This window comes from Charadrius vociferus, unplaced genomic scaffold, assembly GCF_000708025.1.
Source record: "Charadrius vociferus isolate BGI_N301 unplaced genomic scaffold, ASM70802v2 scaffold1897, whole genome shotgun sequence".
NCBI classification, from domain to species: domain Eukaryota; kingdom Metazoa; phylum Chordata; class Aves; order Charadriiformes; family Charadriidae; genus Charadrius; species Charadrius vociferus.
The window spans coordinates 5,587-6,775 of NW_009649367.1; the positions used below are offsets into that span (position 1 = coordinate 5,587).

The 1,189-nt window shown below is 68.0% G+C and overlaps 1 protein-coding gene across 1 annotated transcript in view; it reads right to left on the reverse strand.

Annotated features, from left to right (window-relative positions):
* Window positions 1-1,189, reverse strand: part of LOC104290391 (protein CBFA2T3-like) — a gene marked incomplete at its 3' end in the record, with an annotated part of 16,037 nt that overhangs the window by 5,583 nt on the left and 9,265 nt on the right. Inside the window, exon 3 of the mRNA XM_009889485.1 lies at window positions 477-623. Coding sequence (XP_009887787.1) covers window positions 477-597 — 121 coding nt within the window. The remainder of the gene's footprint in view (window positions 1-476; window positions 624-1,189) is intronic.

Here is a 1,189-nt window from a genome sequence, read left to right on the forward strand (position 1 = left end):
ACCCCTCCCCCGCCCCAGGGGTGGGCTGGCCCCCTGCCACTGCCACTGCCGGGTGCCACACACAGACAGGCAGGAAGGTCCCCACACAGCCGGGACCCCCGATGTGGCCAGCTCCGAACGTGGGGACTCCCCCAGCCCACAGCATCCTCCAGCCAGTTCTCTGCAGAAGACAGCACCCGGGGTCACGTGCTGCTCTGTGCCACCGTTTGGTGACCTTGTGGCGGGAGACCAGGATGTCCCCATCCCCAAGCACCTCGCAGGGTGGTGGGTGACCTCGGGCTCGCGGCGTGCAGCCCAAAGCCCTTCTCCAGTGCAAGGATGGGTAATGCCACCCCACAGTGTGGCCAGCACCACGCAGGGGTCTGAGGACGCCGCTGATCCCGGGTGCAGCGTGTGACCCAGAGGCAAAGGGAACCGGGCAGCCTCCCTGCCTGGCATCCCATCCTCCCTGTCCCCGCCAGCAGCCCGGTACTCACTGGTGTTTGGTGTAAAGGAGGGATGGCGCGTGGCTCCCTGCGTGACGGCCGGCGGCGGCGGAGGCATGCTGGGCGGCGTGGACCTGGACTGCGTCTTCACGTCGGCCGGCGAGTCGGGCATGGTGGCAGCCCGCGTCTCCGCGTTATCTGCAGGGAAAGGGCAAGGGGAGGTGAGCGGGGTGTGCCGGGCAGCGCCGCGCTTCCCCTCCTAATGGGCATCAGATCAGGGGCAGAGGGGACCCCTGGGGACCTCGGGCTGGCCTGCGCATCCCTGATCCCTGGCGGGCTCGGGGCAGGACGGCAGCAACTCTCGCCCCCGGCAGAGCTGAGGCAGTGGGGACGGTGCCTGGTGTCCTGTATGCCTGCAGGACGGTGGGGATGGTGACCTCCCGCGCATCTGCGCAATGGTGGGGATGGAGCCCACGCGGAGTGGTGGGGACAGGGCAAGGCACCGCTCTGCGCCTGCAACGCCAGCTCTGCCCCACGCACGGGGCATAGCCCAGCCCGGCACATCGCCAGCGTGTATTTCCCCGCCAAGCCATCGCTGTCACATCCTGTCACCCTCCTGCCAGCGGTTACTTGTCTATGTCTCGGGAATCCCCGGCTGCCCGCTAACCCCTTGCCATCCCCGGCAGCTACGCGCAGGGCTGCCATAATCCCAGGCAGGGCTTACGCACAGGCAGTAAATCGTGGCTTCGTTATGGTTGGTGCTC